General features: G+C 38.6%; 1 protein-coding gene across 14 annotated transcripts in view; it reads left to right on the top strand.

The window, feature by feature from the left end:
• CPVL (carboxypeptidase vitellogenic like) overlaps window positions 1-25,005 on the top strand; it is a 207,788-nt gene that overhangs the window by 125,867 nt on the left and 56,916 nt on the right. For 13 of the 14 annotated variants that reach the window (XM_030932391.1, XM_030932388.1, XM_010371363.1 and 10 more), the window contains 2 exons: window positions 3,797-3,895; window positions 5,469-5,642. In XM_030932391.1, the coding sequence (XP_030788251.1) occupies window positions 3,797-3,895; window positions 5,469-5,642 (273 nt within the window). The remainder of the gene's footprint in view (window positions 1-3,796; window positions 3,896-5,468; window positions 5,643-25,005) is intronic. The other variant, XM_030932392.1, reaches the window with a different exon arrangement.

Raw genomic sequence — 25,005 nt, 5'->3', positions numbered from 1 at the left:
ACACCTACAGGATTAGTGAAGCTGTAGAAAAGTTCAGGTATGTTGTATATTCAGAGATAATAAGAACATGACCCATGAGGTTAGAATCTGTCCCAAACCAGATACATCAGAAACCGGAACCCCAAGCAGGCAAAACCTTTGAAGGCTTGGAATGTCTTTTTGACCATTTGTCCCATATCTTGAGTGATGAATTAAAACAAGACCTTTGCTTTTTCAAGGAAAATAGATAAAATGATACTTAGGACAGTAAACAGCTTGTGGTTGAAATGTGTTTCAATGACTGCAAAGGAAGACTCCAACAAATCCTGAAACCCAAGGGAATATAAATGTCAGAATCTCAAGCCTAAAATGATAAAGCCTGTTTGACGCTCTGATACTTTAAAATGATTTAATTAATCAAAGAGTAGTAACTCAGAGCTGGAGAGTACTCTGGAGATAGGTCATCTACTCTCCCTATGTATTTACATGCACACATAGACACACACACACACACACACGCACTTACTGGTGAGGGGAGAGGATGCCGAACCTCAGAGGATAGCAATGAATTGCCGAAGGATACACAAATGGATTGTGGCAGACCGGGGACTGGAATTGTTCCCCGCATTTCCACCACAGTATTTCTCCTATGGTAATTTGCAGGCATTCTATAAAAATCCTGGGGTGTCTTAGATATTCTGCAAGATGTAAAATGGCTGATCCTCTGTCCAGTATTATCTCCTTTTCCATGATGATTTTCTGAATCACAAAGTTCTTAACTTCACAGGTCCTAACCACCCATGTTATTTTTTGACAACAACTGACTTTTTTTTTTTTTTTTTTTTTTTTTTGAGATCCAGTCTTGCTCTCTTGCCCAGGTTGGAGTGCAGTGGCAAGATCTCGGCTCACTGCAGCCTCCACCTCCTGGGTTCAAGCGATTCTTCTGCCTCAGCCTCCCGAGAAGCTGGGATGACAGGCACTCGCCACCATGAACGGCTAATTTTTCTTATTTTTAGTAGAGATGGGGTTTCACCTTGTTGGCTGGGCTGGTCTCAAACTCCTGACCTGAAGTGATCTGCCCACCTCGGTCTTCCAGAATGCTGGAATTATAGCTGTGAGCCACCGCGACCAGCCAACAAATGACTTTTAACTCTTTCTAAAAGCAAAGTTATTCTCCAAGGTTGACTTTATATTTTATTTTCCCATTGGTGTTGAAGATAATTTCTAACAATGAGTTTCAGAAATGATGTGTGCATTCAGAATGACCCCGGCCTATGGTGCCCCCTCCGGGTGAACAGATTAGAAAAAGGCACCTCCTCTGTGGTGATGCAGTCCTCTGGGTTCAGGGCTGGGCAAGCAGATGCCTCCATTGTGTGAGGATAAGAGGTGGCCACTTCTCCAGATGCAGCCCTGAACCAGGCTCTCCAGCTCAGCAAGCAGAACTTTGGCTGGGTCCCTGTCTCTTCGCACCCCTTAGCCACAGGCATCGCCATGGAGCTGCACAACCAGATGCGGGGCAATGGTAGCATTGGTAGAGAATACTTACTACCACCTCCACCCACACCGCCTTCTACGGTGATAACCCTTTTCATTCTTGGCCTCTATCCCCATGGCAATAGGAACTTGAATAAGTTCTTTCATGTTTGAAAAAGAATATGAATACAGGCCAGGTGCGGTGGCTTATATCTGCAATCCCGGCACTTTGGGAGGCCGAGGTGGGTGGATCACAAGGTCAGGAGTTCAAGACCAGCCTGACCAACATGGTGAAACCCCGTCTCTACTAAAAATAAAAATAAAAAAAAAATTAGCCAGGCATGGTGGCAGGTGCCTGTAATCTCAGGTACTCGGGAGGCTGAGGAAGGAGAATTGCTAGAATCTGGAAGGCAGAAGTTGCAGTGAGCTGAGATCTCGCCACTACACTCCAGCCTGGGTGACAGTGCGAGACTCGGTCTCAAAAAAAAAAGAGAATATGAATACAATAATGAGACTATTTCTCAAACATTGAAACATGGCCAGAAGGAACTGGCAAGTAGGAAGCATTGCAGGCTGACTGCTGGGAGCCAGTGTGTGCGTGGTTGAGTGTGCAGGCTCAGGAGTTGTGGCCTGATCATCTCACCTCTGATGTTATTAGTGGGGTATCCTCGGCAAGTTCTTTAAACTCATGTGTCTCAGTTTTCTCACCCACGAAATTAGAATAATAATGCCTTATCTGATAAGAGACCTAACTTTGTACTTGATAGATTGTTTTTAAGATGTGCTGACTTCATTTCTTAGAATCCTTTCATGAGAACTCCTTACAATGTAATATCATCATCAACAACCCCTTTCCATGTCTTCAGCCTCTTGCTTTGCCGGAAACCTGGCTCTCTGCTGATGATGCTGCAGTCCCTGTGGTCCTCTTGAGTGGGGGCTGTTCTCTTAGCTTCTCTGTATCTCTTGGTTCATAGGTGGAGTAGGTGTCTTCCTTGCTCATCATGTGACTTTCAGATCATGTTCCCTGCCCTCTCCTAAAGCATTGAGCTTTGACTCTCCTGTCCTCAGACAGGGCCTCTGACCACTTCCAATTGTGTCTATCTGCCAACCCCTGGTTACTCTCTCTCATTTGAATAGCTGAGCTCCTTCCTCCCTGTCGCTCTCTCCAGCATTATTCTTGTCATAATTCCTGGTAACTGCAGGGTCCACACTGATGATCCTTTTAGGACCTGGTCCTTGGTGCCTCAGCCTCCTGTTTTTCAATGATCTTGTTCTCCTCCTCATCTTAGCTGCTGATTCTCATACCCTAAAAAGCTGGCAGCTGATCCACAATCACACACTCAAACATCTTTCTCCAACTACCACCTCCTGTCCTAGCTCTCTTCTGCTAATGTACCAGTCTTACAGCCCTGCACCCTCACTACCTTTCAGTCCATTGATCCTCCTGCCTCTCCACTATCTCTAACACCCTCAAATCTCCATTTCTCTAATTACCTGTATTCAACCTAGGGTCAGTCATTCCATACATTTCCAAGCCCAAACCTCTTTTGCACTTCTTCCGACTCCTTTGGCTGAACCATAGCCCTGGCTCAGTCTCCCCCTCTGCCAGTCTGTGCTTGTCTCCACGCAGCTGACAATGGCTGGAGGAAAGCATGCAACCATGCTGACTGCTCTCCCTCTCAGCTGGTGACTGGGTTTTTTAATGTCAGCCCAAAGATAACTTCCACCAGCTCCAGAAATCTGGAGCTGCACCATATCCTGCGTCTTCCCTCTATGTCATTTGGTGAGCAGTTCATGATCCATGTTAAGGCACCCTTCCCACAAGGTTTACTCCCCATAGGCAAGGCCTTTGAGCTCGCTGTGTCCTCTGCCTGGAACCTTCCTTCCCCTAGATGTCTGTGTGGCTCTATTCCTCTCATCCAACATGTCTTTACTCAAATGTCACCTTCTAAGTGAGATCCTCTGTGACCTCCTCTCCACAGTGTCCCATACACACATGCACACGCATGATACTTCCTACTCCTCTTTAGTTTTCTCCTTACCATTCCCTAACATACTCAAGAGTTTGGCACTATCTACCACATGACGTAATTTACTTAAAATGCTTATTGTCCACCGCCTAGAATAAAAGCTCTATGGGGGAGGACCATTGGTCTGTTTTGTTGATGGCCGTTTCTCCAGTGCCATGGCAGTGTCTAGCACAGAGAATATGCACAATAAGTGGGCGCTGGATGAAACAATAGAGGAATGAAAAAGTTGTTGAATAAATGAAATGACAAATGTCTGTACATTTTTACCCACGCTGATGTTTTCTTTCTCTCTTTCTCCCTCTCTCCCAACCTAGATACTGGATAAACTACTAGACGGCGACTTAACAAGTGATCCTTCTTACTTCCAGAATGTTACAGGATGTAGTAATTACTATAACTTTTTGCGGTGCACGGTAATAACAACATTTTAAAAACCGTAATAATGTTTGCTTAAAACTTTTGGCAAAACCGAACTTCCTTTGATTTGGGAAATATTATAGATGACTTTATACTAGACCAGCATGTCCAAACTGTATTGCGTGATGTGGTCTACTAACCCGTAGGATCTTTTCCTCATCAATGTTGTATATGTTATAATCTGACCACTGAGAATGTGTGATATTTCATATAACTCAAAACAACTTCTGATTAACATGATTTCCCCCCGGTAGAGCTTGTTATAGAGGCTCTTTTGTGAAGGACACAGGCTGGGATTGGAGTTCTGGGTCTCAGGTCCCACGGCTTCAAGTCTGTTTATGAGTCTCTTGAAAATGCCCACATTCTTTGTTCTGTACTTAAGACACTTGGATAATCAAAACTGCCAAAGCCTTAATGAAAATATTTGCTTTGTCTTACTTTTAACTTAAGATGTTTAATGCATTTAGTATGGCCCTTACCTCAAGCCTTCTGGAATATTTCTCAAAGTATTCAAGTAGTTTGTTTCATAAAAGTAGATCAAAGTTGGTATCTTTTGTATAGAATTAGTCAAACAGAAGGAGCCAAAGTAGGTGTTTGAATTTGTATAATCTTTGTCTAATGCTTATGACAATGCATTCTGTTTTTTAAATTGCCTGATTTATGAACTAGTTTGTAGATAAAATATGTTAGTTTCAGTGGAATTCGCCAGTGCTGCAGTTTTGGATTTAGGTTCTACCAAGAGAAAAACATGTGGTAGACAAGACAGAAACAAAATTTGTGATATCTTTTTTTCTTTACAACATAATATATTCACAGTTAGCAAAAATTGTTGATGAAGCACAGAGTTGTCAAACTCAAACTTTAACAGTTTTTTAAATCCTTGTGTAACTGTTTTTTTAAAAAAGCATTTACTCCTTTCTTTCAGTATAATGATTATTACAGAGACTTTATTGCAGTTTTTTTTTTTTTTTTTTTTTTTTTTTTTTAATGAGCTTCATGGACAACTTTTCTTCTGTCTTGTGTCCTTCATAAAACATCATCTCTTTTCACATTTGAATATTTTCCCGTTTATTATAGTTAATCCAATTTTGTGTGTGTGTGGTTTTAATAAACCGCAGAACACAAAAAAGAAATTCTTGGCTTTAAATCCAGCACATCACCATCCTGGCCCTTGTGAGCCGTTAGACCGTCTTTCCAAAGAGCTACAAACAAGGAGGGAATCGATTTTGATAATCTCACCTCTTTTGTTTTCTCTATTTTTGCCTCTAGAGGGGTTGCTAATGGAAGTCACGGATTGCAAAAGATTAGTTTCCGCAAAGGACAATCCTGTATTTGCAAATTGGGTATTTGCTCTAAGAGTATCACATCATTCAGATTTCTCATTAGTAAAAAGATTCCACCTAAATTACCTTAAAACCTCTGAGTTAAAATTTCAAGAATGGCGACAAGTTAATAGTCCCATCACATTTGTTCATGTTGTATGTTATGAGAAATTCACAGCTTTTCCCAACGTGCTCTTCCTGCCACCAGTCATGTTCCCTATGTCTTTCCGGTGCCCCCTTCTGCCAGGAACCTGAGGATCAGCTTTACTATGTGAAACTTTTGTCACTCCCAGAGGTTAGACAAGCCATCCACGTGGGAAATCGGACTTTTAATGATGGAGCTGTAGTTGAAAAGTACTTGCGAGAAGATACAGTACAGTCAGTTAAGCCATGGTTAACTGAAATCATGAATAATTATAAGGTAAGAGAGCTACTTCAGTTATTATTTTAGAAACTTTCAGATTACCGAGAGCAGAGGTGATTTGTAATTTGAGTCCTGCCTTTTTTTTTTTTTTTTAACTTTTATGATGTGTCACTAACATAAATACCAACCCCTTCTTTGTTTGATTTCCAATTCAAAGTTTTATATTGTTCCTTTTAATTTAACCTCTTTCGCCGGTCGTGGGGGCTCATAACTGTAATCCCAATGCTTTGGGAGCCTGAGGTGGGTGGAACACTTGAGGTCAAGATTTTGAGACCAGCCTGGCCAACATGGTGAAACCTCCTCTCTACTAAAAAATACAAAAATTAGCTGGGCATGGTGGCGGGCACCTGTAATCCCAGCTACTTGGGAGGCTGAGGCATGAGAATCACTTGAACCCGGGAGGCAGAGGTTGCAGTGAGCCAAGAGCGTACCATTGCACTCCAGCCTGGGCAACAGAGCAAAAACTCTGTCTCAAAAAAATTAAAATAAAATAATTTAACCACTTTCCCCTGATCATTCCTTAAAATGAAGTTCCCTTTGGCACATACCATTTCTCATCCTTTCTTGAGAAAGGAAGAGTTGCAGAGCCAAAAAGATGACTGACCGTGTGTAAGAGCCAGATTTCTGTTATGTATTGCTTTGTTACATTAATCCCAATGACGTCAGGGATAAATGAAATCAACTGGTTATTCTAAAAATGCATTTTACCTAATGATTGTATGCATTTACTTTACCCAACCACAGTGTTTTGAGTCTCTCCTTAGGCTGTGAGGTTGAAATGATGAATGAGAAAGGGTCCTTGTTTGGAAGTAGGTCAAGTCAAGCCACTATGCTGTCTGGTTGAAATGCCCTGCCTCTGCTGCTGGAGGTGCCAGTGGAGAGTGAGGTCACAGAAAAGGAGCCCTGGAGGTTCAGGCAAAGAGGCATGGGCCCTAGAACTCCCACTGGGAGGGAGGACACCAAGAGCAAGTGACATGGGGAAAGTCATCCTGTGTATTATTTCTTTCCTGGTACTACACTCTCAGCTCCTCCTCTGGTCCTCCAGTGCTGTTAGCCTTCGCCCGAGGGATCGTCTCTGGGGCAACTCTGAAGGATGCCTGTACTAATGATTGGGGAGACCACCACTGAGTGATCCATTTCCTCCCTATATCCTTTTTTGAATGAACAAAAAACAGGGCAGTCAGCTGCCCATAGGATTTTTGTATGAATTAGAAAAAAGGCCTCCTCTCCTCAAGATACTTTATTTCCATCTTTCAGAAATTGTCCTGATATACTACCTTAGTTAAAACCAGACTCTTTACTGCCATTTGCTGGCATGATGAATATTCATTTCTGTAATGTCTATATTAGGAATGGTGTCTCTTAGTAATGTTCAGTGCACAATCTGCAATACCATCCAGGGAGTCCCTGGCCAATGCACCCTAACTAGACTGTGGTTTAGAATATGCCAGACCTAGGAGGCCCATTTTCGGGTCCTGCTCCTAGTACAGTGTTGGACACATAACGATTGTTGAAAACAGTCTGAGACCAACGCTATGCCAAGTCTACAAACCCATTATAAACCTGCAAAACTTGATGATATACTTACTTTCTAGGAAAGAAAGCGTTTAACTACGTCAGGCCAGCATTTCAGCCATCCTTGTGTTTGGTTTACTTGGGGACAGGTAGTGACCCTTAGTGCTTGCTGCTTCAAGCCTTCTCAGAGCACCTCCAGAAGGTACTGCTGTTTGTCCTTTTCTCTGAGCTCTCAGAATGCATTGTCTTTACCTCTGTGGTTGTACATGGCACACTCTAATGTGCAGACTCTCAGTCTGACACCTATACCACCACCAGCCTGGAGCAGATGTCAGGAATGAATGAACGAATGATTAGTGCTGTATCAAAAATATATCTATAAACCTGTCCATAATCCATTAGGTGCTTATTATCCACAAATTTGTTAAACCAGAAAGAGGTTAGCATTCATGTCTTAAAGATGATGTTCTGTAATGTGATGTTAAGGAACGGAAAGAGTGCGTGTTTTTTTGAGAGGAGAGCAGATAAGGAAGTTTGGTATGTGTTATTTGCGCCCTTGGGAGATATATTTTCTCACTGTACAAACCTTTTTTTTTTTTTTTTTTTGAGATGGAGCTCTTGTTGCCCAGCTGTAGTGCAGTGGCACAACTGGCTCACTGCAACCTCCACCTGCTGGATTCAAGCAATTCTCCTGCCTCAGCTTCCTGAGTAGCTGGGATTACAGGCATGTGCCACCATGTCCAGCTAATTTTGTATTTTTAGTAGAGACGAGATTTCTCCATGTTGGTCAGACTGGTCTCAAACTTCTGACCTCAGGTGATCCACCTGCCTTGGCCTTCCAAAGTGCTGGGATTACAGGCGTGAACCACCATGCCTGGCCTCACTGTACAAATTTAACTAGAATATGATTCCTTTCTCAGCCATGTGAGGATAGGGTGGGACAAACATCTTACCTGATGACATAAACTCTCTTTCTGTTTTGATTGATAAAGGAGAATATATTGATTAGAGACGATCCTGCATTTTGATATTTAAACATCTCTGTCTCTCTTGGCCATGTATCGTAAACCTACCACTATGAATTCCAATAAAATCAGAATCCAGTATTTTCTAAATTTTTCTTTTGTTTTCTTTTCTTTTCCTTTTTTTGAGACAGAGTTTTACTCTGTTGCTCAGGCTGGAGTGCAGTGGCATGATCTTGGCTCACTGCAAACTCCGCATCCCAGGTTCAAGCGATTCTCCTGCCTCAGTCTCCCGAATAGCTGGGATTACAGGTGCATGCCACCATGCCTGGCTAATTTTTTTTTTTTTTCGTATTTTTAGTAGAGACGGGGTTTCACCATGTTGCCCAGGCTGATTTCAAACTCCTGACCTCAAGTGATCCGCCCGCCTCATCCTCCCAAATTGCTGGGATTACAGGTGTGAGCCACCGTGCCCGGCATAAACTTTTCAACTCTAAATCGGTTGCTAGAAAAAGAAGAGTTTATTGGTATCGATAAACCATATTTCCATAAAGAAACAGAACAAAATTTGCCATCAATCTAATGCAGACCAAAAAGTGGCTGATGCTAAAACAGACAGCATGTTCACTCATACAGCTGGCAAAGCCCTCAGGATAGTGATTATCTTTGGCTTGTCTGTTAATGATGTTGAACCTCAGTGTTCAGAACAGGAATCAGAACAACCTAGGTTGGCTTAAAACATTAATACCATGAAAGTCATATTTATGTAAGACTTGTTACTAATTTGTCAGAGAAAATAGCATGCCTGTTTCTATTCATAGGTAGTAGAGATCTTTTTCCAGCACTGGGTTCATTTTAGCCAGTGAGGAGCATCTCTAATGGTTGAAGGAAGACCTTCTTGGGTTTCTAGAATTATGTTTTCATGTAGTTTCTATATAAAAATTAGCTTCTCTGTAAACTATGTTAGTTTCTATGTAAACTACATGAAAACATAATCCTTTTCTTCTAATGATATACAGGAGGTGCATACTCAAATTTTCCTTTCAGTAATTTCAGTTGTTTGGGTGGTAAATTGAAATATCGTATTGGCAGTTTGCAAAATAACTAGAAGGAGAAACAATCTGTTGGACTATTTGAATTCTTTATGACTGAATGAGGTCAAAACATGATCAGGACTTTTAGGAGTTAGCTGGTTAATACAGTATGGTGGTTATGAACATGTTCTTTAGTCGCACAGCTTGAGTTTGAGTTCTGGTTACGCTACTCACTGGCTATGCTCCTTTGGGACAGGAAACTTAAACTCTCTGCGCTTTGGCTTCCTTGTCTATAAAACAAGAATAAAAACAGTATTTATATGTGAGTTTCTGTGAGGTTTAAATGAGATTATATATGTAAACACACTTAGAAGAGTGCCTGGTGGTTAGAAGGTGCTTACTTATTTATATATAAGCTATTACCAAAAATGTTCAATAAATTTTGTAAAAGCCTTTAAGAGCTTGCTACATTCAAAAGTTATGCAAGAAACCCTGGAAAACACAGAAATAAAAAAGAATGGGCAGGCTTCCTGTTTCCAGTCCAGTGTGTAAGGAGCTTAGAAGTCTCCACTCCATTGTAACAACAGTAAAAAGCCAAACAAACTGAAATACAATCAAGAACTCTTTTTAGATTTGTTGAAACAGGTCACAGTAGAGAGAGAGGTGAATATGGGGAGTCACAACTTAACAGGAGCAAACCCGTAAGTAAGAACCCTCCATGGAAACAAATGCTGAGGCAGGAAAACCTGAACTGTAATTGGTAAATTACTAGAGGCTCCAGAGGGACCTGTCTGAGAGTTTAAAACACCATGGGTGGGGTGAGGACTCAGCCAAAGGTCATTTGTAAATGACCTTTTTTATGTTGAGGAACTTTTCTTGTATAGGCAAACTGTTGAGAGTTTTTATCAAAAAAGGATGTTGGATTTTGTTGAATACTTCCTGTGTCAATTGAGATGATCATGTGGTTTTGTCTTTCAGTCTGTGATGTGTCACTTTGATTGACTTACCTTTGTTAAACCAGTCTTGCCTGCTATGGGTAAATCCCACTTGATCATACTGTAGAATCTTTTTGATGTATTGTTGAATTTGATTTGCTAATATTTTATCGATAATTTTTGCATAAATGTCAGAGTTACTGCCTTGCAGTTTTCTTTTTTCTTATGATATCTTTGCCTGGCTTAGGAATCAAGATAATACTTGCCAAAACATTAACATACTAAGGATTTTAATGGAAAAAGTAGACAACCTGCAAGAACAGATGGATATTGAAAATAGAGATATGGAAATTATAGGAATCAAAAGGAACTGTTAGAGATCAAAAACACTGTAACAAAGATAAAGAATGTCTTTGGTGGGCTCACTATCAGACTGGACACAGCTCAGCTAAGAGTAGCATGAGGATGCATAAACAGAAGCTTCCAAAACTGAAAAGTAAAGAGAATAACGACTTAAAAAAATTTTTTTTGAATAGCCTTAACTGCGGGACAACTACAAAAGATGTAACATACCATAAAGGGAATACCAGAACAAGAAGAAAGAGAAGGAAATGGAAGCAATATTTCAAGCAATAATGATTGCAAACTTTCCCAGATTAATATAAAACACCAAACCACAGATCCCAGAAGCTGAGAAAACATGGAGCCAGATAAATGTCAAAACCAAATAACCAAGAAAAGGAGGCAAGTCGTATGGAAACTTCAAAAAAAACAAAGATAAAGAAAAAAAGTCTCAAAAGAAGCCAAAGGGGAGAAAAACCTTACCTATAGAGAAGCAAAGGTAAGAATTACGTCTAGGTTCTCCTCAGAAATCGTACCAACAAGAAGAGAATGGAGTGAAATATTTAAAGCGCTGAGAGAATAAAACCCACCAACTTAGAATTCTGCACCCTGCAAAAGTATTCCTCAAAAAGTGAAAGAGAAATAAAGACTGTCTCAGACAAACAAAAATTGAGGGAATTTGTTGCTAGTAGACCTGCTTTGTAAGAAATGTTAAAATAAGTTTTCAAAGAGAAGATAAGTGATATAGGTCAGAAACTCACTGAATGAAGATGACATGATTATGTAGAGAATCCAAAAGAATCAACAAAAAAACCTCTTGGAATTAATAAGTGATTAATCATAACAAGGTTGCAGGATATAAGGTTAATATATAAAAGTTAATCACTTTCCTATGTACTCCCAATAAACAAGTGAAATTTGGAATTAAAACACAGGACTATTTACATTAGCACCCTTCAAAAATGAAATAGGTATAAATGCAACAAAATATGTATAAGATCTATATTAGGAAAACTACAAAACTCTGATAAAAGACATTAAGAACAACTAATAGTTGGGGAAATATTTTGTGTTCATAGATAGGAAGACTCAATATTGTCAAGATGTCAGTTCTTCCCAACTTGATCCGTAGATTCAATACAATCCCAATCAAAATATCAGTAACATTTTGTAGATAAGGATAAATTGTTTTAAAGTTTCTATGGAGAGGCAAAAGACACAGAATAACCAACACAATATTGAACAAGAGGAATAAAGTTGGAAGATTGACATTACCCAACATCAAGATTTACCATAAAGCTACAATAATTAAGATATTATTTATTGTAATAATTAAGTATGGCATTGGCAAAAGAATAGGCAAATAGATTGATGGACTAGAATAGAGGGCCCAAAAATATACCCACATAAATATAGTCAACTGATCTTTGATAAAGGAGCAAATATAATACAATGTAGCAAAGATAGTCTTTACAACAAATGGCACAGGAACAAATGGATATATCCACATACAAAACAAAATAATTAATCTAGTCACAGATCTTACACTCCTCACAAAAGTGTTCTCAGAATGGATTATAGACCTAAAGGTAAAACATAAAACTTTAACACTTGTAGACATTAACTTAGGAGAAAATCTGAATGACCTAGGATATGGTGTTGATGTTTCAGATACAATGCTAAAGGAACAATCCATGAAAGAAAGAAGAAGCTGGACATCATTAAAATTAATAACTTCTGCTTTACAAAAAACAATGTCAAGTAAATGAGAAGATAAGGCCACAGACTGGGAGAAAATGTTTGCAAAAGACACATCCGATAATGGACTGTTAACCAAAATATGTTTTTAAAAACCCTTATAGCTCAATAATAAGAAAATGAACAACCCAATTTAGGAATGGGCAAAAGACCTTGGCACCTCACCAGTGAAAATATACAGATGGTGAGTAAACATATGAAACGATGTTGGCTGGGTGCCAGTGGCTCATGTCTATAATCCCAGCACTCCAGGAGGCCAACACAAGAGGATCACCCAGGAGTTTGAGACCAGCCTGGACAACATAGAGAGACCCTGTCTCTACAAAATAAAATTAATTAATTAATTAATTAGCTGGATGTGGTGGTGTGCACCTGTAGTCATGGCTACCTAAGAGGCTGAGGTGGGTGGATTGCTTGACCCCAAGAGTTCAAGATTGCAGCAAGTCGTGACTGCCACCACACTCTAGCCTAGGCAACAGAGACCCTGTCTCAAAAAAATAAAAATAAAAAGGAAGAAGGAAAAGATGTTCAACATCATGTGTCATTAGGGTATTACAAATTAAAGCCATGAGATACCACTTCCAGACCTATTAGAATAGCCAAAATCCAAAATACTGACAACACTAAATGCTTGCAAGGATGTGGAGCAATAGGAACTCTCATTCTGGTGGGAATGCAAAATGATACAGCCACCTTGGAAGACAGTTTGAAAATTTCTTACAAAATTTAATATACTCTTACCATACCATTCAGCAGCCATGCTCTTTGGTATTTACCCAAATGAATTGTAAGCTTGTGTCCACACAAAAGTCTGCACAGTGATATTTATAACAGCTTTATTCGTAATTGCCAAAACTTGGAAACAACCAAGGTATTCTTCAGTAGGTGAATGAATAAACTGTAGTCCAGACAATGAAATTTTATTCAGTGCTAAAAACAAATGAGTTATCAAGCCATGAAAAGACATGTAGAAAAGTTAAATGCATATTTCTGAGTGAAAGAAGCCAATCTGAAAAGGCTATGTACTATATAATCCCAACTGTTTGACATTCTCTAAAAGGCAAAACTATGGAGACAGTGAAAAGATCAATGGTTGCCAGGAGTTGGGGGAAGGAGGGATCAGTAGGCAGAACATAGAGGATTTTTAGGGCAATGAAACTATTCTGTGTGATATTTCAATGGTGGATACAAGACGTTACGCATTTGTCAAAACCCATGGACCGTATAACACCAAGAGTGAGTTCTAATGTGAACTGTGGACTTTAGGTGAACCCAGGAAGCAGAGGTTGCAGTGAGCCAAGATTGCACCACTGCACTCCAGTTTGGGTGACAGAGTGAGACTCCCTCTCAAAAAATAAATATATAAATAAATAAACAAACAAATAAATAATAAATAAATAAATGAAAGAAGGAAAGTAGAGGTGTTTAGTCTCTCAGATTTTTCAAAAATGTAAAACCATTTTCAACAAAAATGTAAGCTCGTAATCAAAAGTCACCTAACACAGAAGTAAACAGGCTACAGGCTGTGAATAAGCAGAAACAAATACAAGAGATAAAGATAGCCAAGGCACTTTCAGATATAGGAAACATGAGATATAAAATAACTATGAAATATTTGAAGGCATAAAAATGGAGTTACAAAACAGGCAATAAATGAGAAACTAATAAATATGGCTAGGCAAATTTGAAAGAGAACAAATTGTAATAGTTAAAAATGAACGATACAGTTGTTGAATTTAAAACTCAGTGCATGGGTTAAAGAGTAGATTAGACACTGCTGAAGATAAATTTGATGAGCCAGAAGATAGATCTGAAGAAATTACCAAAATGGAACACAGGAAGAAAAGAGATAAAAAGTTTGAAGGGAATATTAAGAGACATTAAGAAGAGAATAATATATGTCTGAGCAGAGTCAGAGAAGGTAAGAACAGAAAGAATGAAAAAAAGCAATTTTTAAGAAACAGTGGCTGAAAATCTGCCATATCTGATAAAGGTTATGAATGCACAGACACGTGTACTGAAGCATATATACAGTAAGCAGTGAGAAAGAAAATTAATTCATATTTCAGCTGATTTTAATGAAATTGAACAATAGCAAACAGCAAAGACAATGTTTTAAAAGTCCAGAAAGAAAAGGCAGGCCATCTACAAAAGGTGGACAATCAGACTGACAGACTTGTCAATGACAGCAATGGAAGGCATAATATCTTCATAGTACTAAAATGAGATAATAATCTAGGACTATATTTCAAGTAAAATGGTAGAATAAAAGTATTTTCAGATTTAACAAAAAAATTATTTCCAGTGCATTTAGAATCAACAGATTTTCACTAAAGGAGCTTCTAAAGAATATATTTAGGAAAAATAAATTATTCCAGAATTATTCCAGGAAGAAAATCTGAGCTATGAGAATAAATACTAACTATAGAAATTGATAGAAATAATATTTTATCAAAGTTAATTTTCTGGTTTTGATCATTGTACAATGGTTGTGTAAAATGTTAACATTTGGAAGGCTATGTAAAGGGTATACTATTTATTTAACAGATTTCATTTGTTTTGTTTTGTGACAGGATCTTGTGCTATCACCTAGGCTGGAGTGCAGTGGTGTGGTCATATTTACTGTCTCAAACTCCTAGGCTCAAGCTATCCTCCAGCCTCAGTCCCCCAAGTAGCTGGGACTACAGGCATGTGCTGGCTAATGTTGTTGGTTTTTCTTCTTCTTTTTCCTTTTTTTTTTTTTGTAGAAATGGCATTTTGTTCTATTGCCCAGGCTGGTCTCAAACTCCTGGCTTCAAGCAGTCCTCCCACCTCAGCCTTCCAAAGTGCTGGGATTACAGGTGTGAGCCACTGCAAGCAGCCTCTGTAACAGATTTACTGAGATATAATTTACATACCACAGAATTCACTCATTTCAAATGTACAAGTTAGTGGTTTTTGCAACTGCAGTTTTCTCTCTAGCCATCACCACTATCTAATTTCTGAACATCTTCATCGTATCTGAAAGAAAAAAGAAAAAATCCCTTATCCATTAGCAATGATTGCCACTTCCTCTTCCAGCCCCTGGCAGCCACTAATCTACTTTCTGTCTGTATGGATTTGCCTATTTGTATATTTCATATAAATGAAATTGTGCAGTGTGTGGCCTTTTGTAACTGTTTCTTTCTCTTTGTATGTTTTCAGGGTTCATACATGTTGTAGCATGTTCATTCTTTTTACTGCTAAATAATATTCCTGTGTATGATTATACCACATTCTATTCATCCGTTCATTTATTGATGGACATTTGGCATGTTTCCATTTTTTGGTTATTGTGAAAAATGCTGCTATGAATATTCATGTACAGTGTTGGTGTGAACATGTGTTTTCCATTCTCTTGGGTAGATAGATACCTAAGAGTGGAATTACTGGGTCATATGTTAACTCTATGTTTAACATTTTGAAGAACTGACAAACTGTTTATTGCAAAGTATCTGGGCCATTTTACAATTCTACCAAAATGGATGAGTTCCAATTTCTCCATATCCTTGTCAGCACTTGTTAGTGTCTGACATTTTGATTCTAGCCATCCTAGTGATTTAAAGTGCTATTTCATTGGGCTTTGATTGGCATTTCCCTAATGACGAACGATGAGCATCTTTCTATGTGCTTTTTATTGTTCATTTTTATGTTTTTTGGAGAAATGTCTATCCAAATACTTTGCCTGTTAATTGGTTTGCTAATTAATTGGGTTATTTGTTTTTTATTATTGAGGTGTAAGAGTTTTTTTTTGTTTTTTGTTTTTTTTTTTTTTTTGAGACGGAATCTCGCTCTGTCACCCAGGCTGGAGTGCAGTGGCGTGATCCTGGCTCACTGCAACCTCCACCTCCCAGGTTCAAACAATTCTCCTGCCTCAGACTCTTGAGTAGCTGGGATTACAGGTGTGTGTTACCACGCCTGGCTAATTTTTTGTATTTTTCATAGAGACGGGGTTTCGCCGTGTGAGCCAGGATGGTCTGAATGTCCTGACCTCATGATCCGCCCGCCTCGGCCTCCCAAAGTGCTGGAATTACAGGCATGAGCCATCTCACCCAACCTGAGAGTTCTTTATATATTCTGAATACAAGTCCCTTATCAGATATGATTTTTTTCCTATTCTCTGGGTTGTCTTTTTATTTTCTTGATGTTGCCCGTCAAAGTCCAAAAGTTTTAATTTTGATAAAATCCAATTTGTGTTTTATTTCATCACTTATGCTTTTGGTTTGGTTTTTTTTTTTTTTTTTTTTTTTTTTTTGAACTGAATCTTAATTTTATTTCATTTTAGTCAAGTTAAAAATAGGTTTAAAAACTAATACTCACTTTGGTTATTGAAAAACATCCAAGTATTCACAATTTAGGTGTGTGAATCTACTTTTTTTTTCTGTCTCTATTTTATAAAAATTTTTTCCCCATAGGTTATTGGGGTACAGGTAGTATTTGGTTACATGAGTAAGTTCTTTAGTGGTGATTTGTGAGATTTTGGTGCACCCATCACCCGAACAGTATACAACACATCCTATTTGTAGTCTTTTATCCCTTGCTACCCTCCCACCCTTTCCCCAAAGTCCCCAAAGTCCATTGTATCATTCTTATGCCTTTGTGTCTTCATAGCTTAGTTCCCATGTATCAGTGAGAACATATGATGTCTGGTTTTCCATTCCTGAGTTACTTCACTTAATAGTCTCCAATCTCATCCAGGTTGCTGCAAATGCCGTTAATTCATTCCTTTTTATGGTTGAGTAGTATTCCATTTTGTGTGTATCTATATATATATACCACAGTTTCTTTATCCACTTGTTGGTTGATGGGCATTTGGGTTGCTTTTGGTTCCATGATTTTGCAATTGCGAGTTGTGCTGCTATAAACCTGGGTGCAAGTGTCTTTTTCATATAATGACTTCTTTTCCTCTGGGCAGATACCCAGTAGTGGGATTGCTGGATCACATGGTAGTTCTTTTAGTTCTTTAAGAAACCTCCACACTGTTTTCCATAGTGACTGTACTAGTTTACATTCCCACCAGCAGTGTAGGAGTGTTCCTTGATCACTGCATCCATGCTAACGTCTACTATTTTTTTATTTTTTGATTATGGCCATCCTTGCAGGAGTGAGGTGGTATTGCATGGTGGTTTTAATTTGCATTTCCCTAATCATTAGTGATGTTGAGCGTTTTTTCATATGTTTCTTGGCCATTTGTATATCTTCTTTTGAGAATTGTGTATTCATGTCTTTAGCCCACTTTTTGATGGGATTTTTTTTTTTTCTTACTGATTTATTTGAGTTTGTTGTAGATTCTGGATATTAGTCCTTTGTCAGATGTACAGATTGTGAAGATTTTCTCCCACTCTGTGGGTTGTCTGTTTACTCTCCGGACTGTTCCTTTTACCGTGCAAAAGCTCGTTTGTTCAATTAAGTCCCAGCTATTAATCTTTGTTTTTATTGCATTTGCTTTTGGGTTCTTGGTCATTAAATCCTTGCCTAAGCCAATGTCTAGAAGGGTTTTTCCAATGTTATCTTCTAGAATGTTTATAGTTTCAGGTCTTAGATTTAAGTCCTTAATCAATCTTGTGTTGATTTTTACATAAGGTGAGAGATGAGGATCCAGTTTCATTCTCCTACATGTGGCTAGCCAATTATCCCAGCACCATTTGTTGAAAAGGGTGTCCTTTCCCCACTGTATGTTTTTATTTGCTTTGTCGAAGATCAGTTGGCTGTAAGTATTTGGGTTTATTTCTGGGTTCTCTATTCTGTTCCATCAGTCTATGTGCCTATTTTTATACCAGTACCACACTGTTTCAGTGACTGTGGCCTTATAGTATGGTTTGAAATCAGGTAGTGTGATGCCTCCAGATTTGTTCTTTTTGCTTGATCTCGCTTTGGCTATGTGGGCTTTTTGTTGTTGTTGTTCCATATGAATTTTAGAATTGGCTTTTTGAATTCTGTGAAGAATGATGGTGGTATTTTGATGGGGATTGCATTTAATTTGTAGATTGGTTTTGGCAATATGGTCATTTTCACAATATTGATTCTACCCATCTATGAGTATGGGATGTGTTTCTATTTGTCTTGTCTATTTGTAATTTCTTTCAGCAGTGTTTTGTAGTTTTCCTTAACATTTTGAAGAACTACCAAACTGTTTATTGCAAAGTATCTGAGCCATTTTACAATTCCACCAAAATGGATGGGTTCCAATTTCTCCAGGTCTTTTGCCTCCTTGGTTAGTTATATTCCTAAGTATTTTATTTTATTTTATTTGTTTATTTTATTTTTGCAGCTATTGTAAAAGGAGTTGAGTTCTTGATTTGATTCTCTGCTTGGTCACTGTGTATAGAAGAGCTACTGATTTGTGTACATTAATCTTGTATCCAGAAACTTTGTTGAATTATTTTATCAGTTCTAGGAGCTTTCTGGAGGGATCTTTAGGGTTTTCGAGGTAAACAATCATATCAGCAAACAATGACAGTTTGACTTCCTCTTTACCGATTTGGATGCCCTTTATTTCTTTCTCTTGTCTGATTGGACTGGCTAGGACTTCCAGTACTATGTTGAAGAGGAGTGGTGAGAATGGGCATCCTTGTCTTGTTCCAGTTCTCAGAGGGAATGTTTTCAACTTTTCCTTATTCAGTATTATGTTGGCTGTCAGCTTTTACTACACTGAGGTATGTCCCTTGTATGCTGATTTTGCTGAGAGTTTTAATCATAAAGGGATGTTGGATTTGTTGAATGCTTTTTCTGCATCTGTTGAGACGATCATGTGATTTTTGTTTTTAATTCTGTTTATGTGGTATATCACATTTATTGATTTGTGTATGTTAAACCATCCCTGCATCCCTGGTATGAAACCCACTTGATCATGATGGATTTTCTTTTTGATATGTTATGGGATTCAGTTAGCTAGTATTTTGTTAAGGATTTTAGCATCTGTGTTCATCAGGGATATCAGTCTGTAGTTTTCTTTTCTGGTTATGTCATTTCCTGGTTTTGGTATTAGGGTGTTGCTGGTTTCCTAGAATGAATTAGGGAGGGTTCCCTCTTTCTCTATCTCATGGAATAGTATCAAAAGGATTGGCATCAATTCTTCTTTGAGTGTCTGGCAGAATTCTGCGTAAATCTATCTGGTTCTGGACTTTTTTTGTTGGTAATTTTTTAATTACCATTTTAATCTCGCTGCTTGTTATTGGTCTGTTCAGGGTATCTAATTCTTCCTGATTTAAGCTAGGAGGGTTGTATTTTTCCAGGATTTTATCCATCTCTTCTACGTTTTCTATTTTATATGTGTAAGGGTGTTCATAGTAGCCTCGAATGATCTTTTATATTTCAGTGGTGTTGGTTGTAATATCTCCCATTTCGTTTCTTAATGAGGTTATTTGGATTTTCTCTCTTCTTTTCTTGGTTAATGTCGCTAATGGTTTATCAATTTTATTTATCTTTTCAAAGAACCAGCTCTTTGTTTCATTTATCTTTTGCATTTTTTTCTTGTTTTGATTTCATTGATTTCTGCTCTTATCTTGGTTATTTCCTTTCTTCTGCTGGGTTTGGGTTTGGGTTTGGGTTTGGGTTTGGTTTGTTCTTGTTTCTCTAGTTCCTTAAGGTTTGACCTTAGAATATCAGTTTGTGCTCTTTCAGTCTTTTTGATGTAGGTGTTTAGGGCTATGAACTTTCCTCTTAGCACTGCCTTTGCAGTATCCCAGGGGGTTTGATAGGTTGTGTCATTATTGTCATTCAGCTTGAATAATTTTTAAATTTCCATCTTGATTTCATTTTTGACCCAATGATCATTCAGGAGCAGGTTATTTAATTTCCATGTATTCACATGGTTTCGAAGGTTCCTTTTGATTTCCAGTTTTATTACACTGTGGTCTGAGAGAGTACTTGATATAATTTCAATTTTCTTAAATTTATTGAAGCTCATTTTGTGGCCTGTCATTTGGTCTGTCTTGGAGAAAGTTCCATGTGCTGTTGAATAGAATGTGTATTCTTTGGTTGTTGGACAAAATGTTCTGTATATATCTGTTAAGTCCATTTGTTCCAAGGTATAGTTTAAATCCATTGTTTCTTTGTTGCCATTCTCTCTTGATGACCTGTCTAGTGCTGTCAATGGAGTATTGAAATCCCCCACTATTAATGTGTTGCTGTCTATCTCATTTTTTAGGTCTATTAGTAAGTGTTTTATAAATTTGGGAGCTCCAGTGTTAGATACATATGTGTTTAGACCTTTTACCATTATATAATGTCCCTCTTTGTCTTTTTTAACTGCTGTTGCTTTAAGTTTGTTTTGTCTGATATAAGAATAGGTATTCCTGCTCACTTTTGGTGTCCCTTTGCATGAAATGCCTTTTTCCACCCCTTTACTTTATGTGAGTCCTTATGTATTAGGTGAGTCTCCTGAAGGCAGCAGATAGTTGGTTGGTGAGTTCTTATCCATTTTGTAGTTCTGTATCTTTTAAGTGGAGCATTTAGGTCATTTGCATTCAATGTTACTATTGAGATATGAGGTACTATAGAATTCATCTGCTATTTGTTATCTGTGTACCTTGGTTTTTTTGCTATTTATTTTTGCCTTTTAAATTGTATTTTTGTTTTATAGGTCCTGTGTGATTTATGCTTTAAAAAGGTTCTGTTTTGATGTGTTTCCAGGATTTGTTTCAAGATTTAGAACTCCTTTTAGCATTTCTTGTAGTGGTGTCTTGGTAGTGGTGAATTTTCTCAGCATCTGTTTGTCTGAAAAAGACTGAATCTTTCCTTCATATATGATGCTTAGTTTCACTGGATACAAAATTCTTGGCTGATAATTGTTTTGTTTGAGGAGGCTGAAGATAGGGCCCCAATCCCTTTTGGCTTGTATGGTTTCTGCTGAGAAATCTGCTGTTAACCTGATAGGTTTTCCTTTATAGGTTACCTGGCACATTTGTCTCACAGCTCTTAAGATTCCTTCCTTTGTCTTAACTTTAGATAACCTGATGACAATGTGCCTAGGTGATGATCTTTTTGTGATAAATTTCCCAGGTGTTCTTTGTGCCTCTTGTATTTGGATGTCTGCGTCTCTAGCAAGGCCAGGGAAGTTTTCCTCGATTATTCCCCCGAATCTGTTTTCCAAACTTTGGATTTGTCTTCTTTCTCAGGAACACCGATTATTCTTAGGTTTGGTCATTCAACATAATCCCAGACTTCTTGGAGGCTTTGTTCATATTTTCTTTTTTTTTTTTTTTTAATTTGTCTTTGTTGGGCTGGGTTAATTTGAAGACCTTGTCGTCAAGCTCTGAATTTTTTTCTTCTATTTGTTCAGTTCTATTGCTGAGACTTTACAGAGTATTTTGCATTTCTATAAGTGTGTCCAATGTTTCCTGAAGTTTTGATTGTTTTTTTCTTTAGGCAATCTATTTCCCTTTACTTCTTGTATCGCTTTTTGGATTTAATTGCATTGGGCCTTGCTTTTCTCTGGTGCCTCCCTGATTAGCTTAATAACTGACCTTCTGAATTCTTTTTCAGTTAAATCGGAATTTCTTCTTGGTTTGAATCCATTTCTGGTGAGCTAGTGTGATTTTGGGGGGGTGCCAAAGAGCCTTGTTTTGTCAATTTACCAGAGTCGGTTTTCTGGTTCCTTCTCATTTGGGTAGGCACTGTCAGAAAGTCTGGGGCTGAAGGCTGTTGTTCAGATTCTTTTGTCCCACTGGGTGGGGATGTTCCCTTGATGTGGTACTCTGTCCTTTTTCCTATAGATGTGGCTTCCTGTGAGCCAAGCTGCAGTGATTGTTATCTCTCTTCTGGGTCTAGCCACCCAGCATGTCTTCCAGGCTCTGGGCTGGTACTGGGGGTTGTCTGCACGGAGTCCTGTCATGTGAACTGTCTATGGCTCTCTCAGCCATGGATACCAGCACCTGTTCTGGTGGAGGTAGAAGGGGGGTGAAATGAACTCTGTGAGGGTTCTTAGCTTTGGTGGTTTAATGTTCTATTTTTGTGCTGGTTGGCCCCCTGCCAGGAGGTGCCACTTTCCAGAGAGCATCAGCTGTGGTAGTGTGGAGAGGAACCAGCCGTGGGCGGGGCCCTGGAACTCCCAAGAGTATATGCTCTTTGTCTTCAGCTACCAGGGTGGGTAGGGAAGGCCTATCAGGTGGGGGCAAAGCTAAGCGAATCTGAGCTCAGACTCTCCTTGGGCAGGTCTTGCTGCCGCTGAGTATTTGGGGTGTCTCCTGGGTCCTGCAAGAGCAGTCCACTTCTTCAGAGGGTCTGTGGGTTCTCTCAGGATTCTTGGTTTGTTCTTGCAGTCATTCTGGAGCTAAAATCCACGATGCGAGCCTCCGCACACTGCTCTAAGTCGGTGCTGCAATCTTTATTTTATAAAATCTTAATACAGATCAAGTGTTTCTGAGGAAAATGTAGCATACAAATTGAAATGTAAAAGTGTAAAATACAGGATTTTTAAAACTTGGTATTAAAAAAATAATGTAAGGTATCTCACTAATCATTTTTATACTGGTTACATGTTGAAATGAGAATCTTTTGAAGACATTGGGCTAAATAAAATGTAGTTTTGAAATGAATGTCACCCTTTCATTTTACTTTATTTTTTTTTTTCCGAGATGGAGTTTTGCTCTGTCACCCATGCTGGAGTGCAGTGGTGCGATCTCGGCTCACTGCAACCTCCACCTCCCAGGTTCAAGCTATTCTCCTGCCTCAGCCTCTTGAGGAGCTGGGACTACAGGCGCCAGCCACCATGCCCAGCTAATTTTTGTATTTTTATTAGAGATGGGGTTTCACCATGTTGGCCAGGATGGTCTTGATCTCTGACCTTGTGATCCACCTGCCTCACCCTCCCAAAGTGCTGGGATTACGTGCGTAAGCCACCGTGCCCGGCCTCTTTTTACTTTTTTAATGTGGTTACTAGTAAATTTTAAAATTCCTATTGACTTGATAAATCTACTAGAAAGGATCACTTGCGCTTTTGATGTCATACCCAATAAACCATTGCCTAACCCAAGGGAACAAAGATTTAGTCCTATGTTTTCTTCCAAGAGTTCTGTAGTTTTCACACTTACTTTTCATCAATAAAAATTAATAAACTTAGCTAGATGCAACAACATGAAGACTCTTAGAAACATAGTGTTCAATGAAGAAGACATGTCACTAATTACAAATAGAAGAAAGCACAAAAACAAACAAAAATAAATCATTTATTATTTTGAGATACAAACATATATTGTAAAACTTTTTTCAAACATTAGAAAATTCTATATCTAAACTCCAGGATAGTGAATATCTCTGTCCAGGAGATAGAAAGTTGGGAGTGGGACAGGGAAGAAGTACATTGGGTAGATTCAATAGTATTGGTAGCATAGAAGTTCTTAAGGTGGATGGTGCATTTGTGGGTATCTGTTTATTATTAAGCTCCCTAACTTACAGATATGTAGGCTAGGAAATAATAACTATGTGTGTGTGTGTGTATGTGTGTGTGTATATATATATGTGTGTGTGTGTGTGTGTGTGTGTGTGTGTGTGTGTGTGTTTTGGTTTTTTTTTTTTTTGAGACAAGGTGTTGCTCTGTTTCCCAGGCTGGAGTGCAGTGGTGTGATCTCAACTCACTGTAGCCTCCACCTCCCAGGTTAAAGCAATTCTTGTGTGTCAACCTCCCTAGTAGCTGGGACTACAGGAGTGTGCCACCATGCCCGGCTAAGTTTTGTATTTTCAGTAGAGATGGGGTTTCATCATGTTGCCCAGGCTGGTCTCAAACTCCTGACCTCAAGTGATCCCCCCACCTTAGCCCCCCCATATGTGAGCCACCACGCCCAGCCAATAATAAGATTTTAAAGGAAGCAACTGTGATTAAATGCTCTGCAGAGATTTAATTGACCATGTTGTGAGGATTTGGTCTGTTTAGCATGGCAATGTCTTTAAAGTCTCTCAGCACACTACAAAGAAGTAGCAGGCATTATGGTGAAGGCAGAGTCACTAATACACTCTCATGGGGAGTCCCATCAGTTTTCCTCATGGACAGAAAATGATGACACAATCCAAAATAGCAGGTAACTAAAATCATCTTTTCTGCCTGGCTCTACGTGCCCATTGGTGAGCAGCTGATTTACCTTGCTCCCGGATGGTAGCATTGAAGTGCATTCAGTGTCAGAAGCCTCACTGCTTGGAATTTAAAATTTCCCTTTTACTCCCTAATCTGTAAAATGCTATCTCATGGACAATAAGCATTATGAGGGCAGCTATGTTACCTGTCTTGTTCACCACTGTATACCCAGGGCCTAGCACAGTGGCAGGTACATAGTAGATTCTCAGTAACCTGTAAGAAATGAAAGAATAATTTTTATAGGAACAAAAAATGTTTGATGGAGAATAAGTGTTGCTTAATACATTTGACTTTCTTTAATCTTCCCTTTTCCAACCATTCTGAAACTGCACTTCCAGTACAGCTGTGGTTCTAATGGCTCTCTTTGCATTAGAAACACCTGGGATGCTCTAAAAACACCTAATCAGGCCCACTCCACCAAAGATTCTGATTTAATTGCTTACTATAGCAACCAGCACATAGTAGTATGCAATAAAGTTGGAAGGAAGGAAGCAAAGGAAAAGAAAGGATGGAATGACAGAAGGAAGACAAATGGCTTGTTCATTTGTACTGTAAACCACCTTTACAATAAACGTATGTTCAATTATAAGTGCAAATAATCCACCACCTAAAGTACCATTGACTATATCATGTATATTCCTTAGTCTTTTCAGAAGCATTAAAAAAATGCAAATGTACTCTCATACATTGATTGTAAGATGTATCCTGATTTTAAAAATAATTAAA

The sequence above is a fragment of the Rhinopithecus roxellana genome, chromosome 6 (genome assembly GCF_007565055.1).
Source record: "Rhinopithecus roxellana isolate Shanxi Qingling chromosome 6, ASM756505v1, whole genome shotgun sequence".
Lineage (NCBI taxonomy): Eukaryota > Metazoa > Chordata > Mammalia > Primates > Cercopithecidae > Rhinopithecus > Rhinopithecus roxellana.
Note: the sequence above shows the minus strand (reverse complement) of the source record. Positions and strands in the feature narration are given on the sequence as shown.